Source organism: Lipotes vexillifer, unplaced genomic scaffold, assembly GCF_000442215.2.
Source record: "Lipotes vexillifer unplaced genomic scaffold, Lipotes_vexillifer_v1.1 scaffold371, whole genome shotgun sequence".
Taxonomy (NCBI): Eukaryota; Metazoa; Chordata; class Mammalia; order Artiodactyla; family Lipotidae; genus Lipotes; species Lipotes vexillifer.
The window spans coordinates 2143916-2146485 of record NW_006786304.1 but is presented as its reverse complement, the minus strand read 5'-3'; the positions used below and the strand labels follow the sequence as shown (position 1 = coordinate 2146485).

Genomic DNA, 2570 nt, shown 5'->3' with positions numbered 1-2570 from the left:
GGGTACCTGGGTTGCACAGTCCAGCTTCCCAAACAGTGACTAGTTTGTCCCACCTCCCTTCTGGGCAAAAATTCCTCCACATACATACTCTTGGGATGGAGGCTGGCCGTGATCTCCAGTCACCACTGATGGAGACCTTGATGGTATCGAGTTCATCCCCACCCATTCCACAGATGAGAAGACTGTGGCCTTGAGTGGGGTGGGAATGCGTTTACCAGCTTCAAGGATGGCCAGGGATCGTTGAGAGGGACTCATCTATTCAGAGCGTGTTTGTGGAGCACCTGCTCAGCACCAGCCACTGTCCTAGGCACTGGGCAGTGATGGAAGCACACCAAACGCTCTACCCTGGTGGAGTTGACATTCTATTGGGGGAGATTCAGACAGGAAACAAGTAAAGTGTACCACATCAGGTGACGAACTGGAGGAAAATAAAGCTGGGGGTGGGGGAGGGAGCCGCTGCTGTACCATTTTAGCAGAGGCCCAAATGAGGGGAGCTAGCCCTGCAGGTATGGGGGGAAGACTCTTCCCAGCAGAGGGAAGAGCCAGTGCAAAGGCCTAGGAGGCAAGCATGCTTGGTATGTTTGAGGAACACCTAGGAGGCTAGTGGCCAGAGTGGGCTGAGGAGAGTGGACAGAGATGATATCAAAAGGAATTGAAGAGCAGGAAACAAGATCACACAGGGCCTGTGGGCCATGGTGAGGACTTTACTCTGAGGATTCTGTGCAGAAAAGGGGCATGACCTGACTTAGGTTCTAAAAGGGTCCCTCTAGCTGCTATGTGAGGGACAGACAGTAGAGCAGGATGGAAGCAGGGAGGCCAGCGAGGAGGGGACAGTCCAGGAGGGGAGATGGTGGTGCCTGACAGGATGGAGGGAGTGGGGGTGGGGAGCAGTGGTTGGATTCTAGAGACACTTCTAAAGTATCCTGCGCATTTTGGAGTTAGCACTGCTAAGAGTATGGGGGTGAGAGGTGACCAGCCTCTAATGCCTGTGACCCTCCACCCCCAGGCCACTCCACATTGCGGTGGTGCAGGGCAATCTGCCAGCTGTGCATCGGCTAGTCAACCTCTTCCAGCATGGCGGCCGGGAGCTGGATATCTACAACAACCTCCGGCAGGTGAGGCTGGGGGCCTGGGGGCCTGGATCTAATGGAAGAGGGGTCTGGGAACCCGGACTCCTGTTTCCTACGGGAAGGAGAGCTGGGGGCCCTGACTCTTGAATCTGAGGGAGGAGGTGCTCCAGATTTCTGGTTCCTGCCTAAGACTACAGCTGGGGGTCAGGACTCAGGAATTCTGAGGAAGGCAGGACTGGGACGCAGGGCAGGGAACGGGTCCCTCACAGTCTCTGTTCCCCAGACACCGCTACACCTGGCTGTGATCACCACTTTGCCGTCTGTGGTCCGGCTCCTGGTGATGGCCGGTGCCAGCCCCATGGCACTGGACCGCCACGGCCAGACGGCAGCGCACCTAGCTTGTGAGCACCGCAGCCCGGCCTGCCTGCGGGCCCTGCTGGACAGCGCGGCCGGGGGCACCATGGACCTGGAGGCCCGCAATTATGACGGTGAGCATCTACCTGGGCGCGGGGTGGGGCTGTCCGACAGGACCTGGAGTCCTTCTTCTGAGGCTGCAAAGCCCCAGGCCCAGGTTTAACTGAGTCTCCCTCTCCTTCAGGGCTCACCGCCCTGCACGTGGCCGTGAACACCGAGTGCCAAGAAGCGGTGCTGCTCTTGCTGGAGCACGGCGCGGACATCGACGCGGTGGTGAGCGCGATTGGGCCACGGGAGGGGCCAAGAGGAGCAGAGAGGGGCGGGGCCAACGGGGCGGGGCTTGGGTGGGAGAGAGCCCGAATGGGTGGGGTGGGGCTTGAAGAATCTAAGGGGATTGAGATGCTGGACCAAGCGGTTAGGATGCGGGCCGCCGGCTGTTTGGGCAGTGCTAGGAGACGCTTAAAACCTTTCCTCCCTGCCGCAGGACATTAAGAGTGGCCGCTCCCCACTCATCCACGCCGTGGAAAACAACAGCCTTAGCATGGTGCAGCTGCTGCTACAGGTGAGTAAGGCCCCTGCCCGTGGCCTCTCGCCCACCCTTTCCTCTGACACCAACCGGTTGTCGCCCCATCCCTGCCACCGACGCCGCCTTCCAGTTCTGGCTCGCTCTTGTCTGCGCTTCCAGCCTCGACCTTTCCTTCTAGGCCTCGTTCTGTCAACCCTAGGACTTCACCCCTCCAGGCTACGAACTAGTCCCGGGTCTTCTCCCATCCCTCCTCCGGCCCCAAAACGTCCCAGGCCCCAACCACCTAGAGTCTTGCTGACCCTGCCTTCCGGCTTTGGCCCTGTCCCCGCGCTGTCCTTCCGCCCCGACTCCGTCCAGGATCAGGCCCAGACTCTGGACCCTTCCCTTCTCTGACTCCGCCCCTGCTTTGGCCGGGGCTGCCGAGTCCAGCTCCGGTTGATTCGGCGCCGCCCCTCCAATCCCGCTCTGTCCCGCCTTTGTTTCCAACTTCTACCCTTCTATCACCCCACCTCGATCTGGCCCCGCCCCAGGTTGTGATTCCCACCCACATCCCGGCCCCG

General features: G+C 60.2%; 1 protein-coding gene across 1 annotated transcript in view; it reads left to right on the top strand.

The window, feature by feature from the left end:
- Positions 1 to 2570, top strand: part of BCL3 (BCL3 transcription coactivator) — a 9631-nt gene that overhangs the window by 5691 nt on the left and 1370 nt on the right. The window contains exons 4-7 of the mRNA XM_007458557.1: positions 1007 to 1115; positions 1354 to 1558; positions 1669 to 1757; positions 1969 to 2046. Of these exons, the coding sequence (XP_007458619.1) occupies positions 1007 to 1115; positions 1354 to 1558; positions 1669 to 1757; positions 1969 to 2046 (481 nt within the window). The remainder of the gene's footprint in view (positions 1 to 1006; positions 1116 to 1353; positions 1559 to 1668; positions 1758 to 1968; positions 2047 to 2570) is intronic.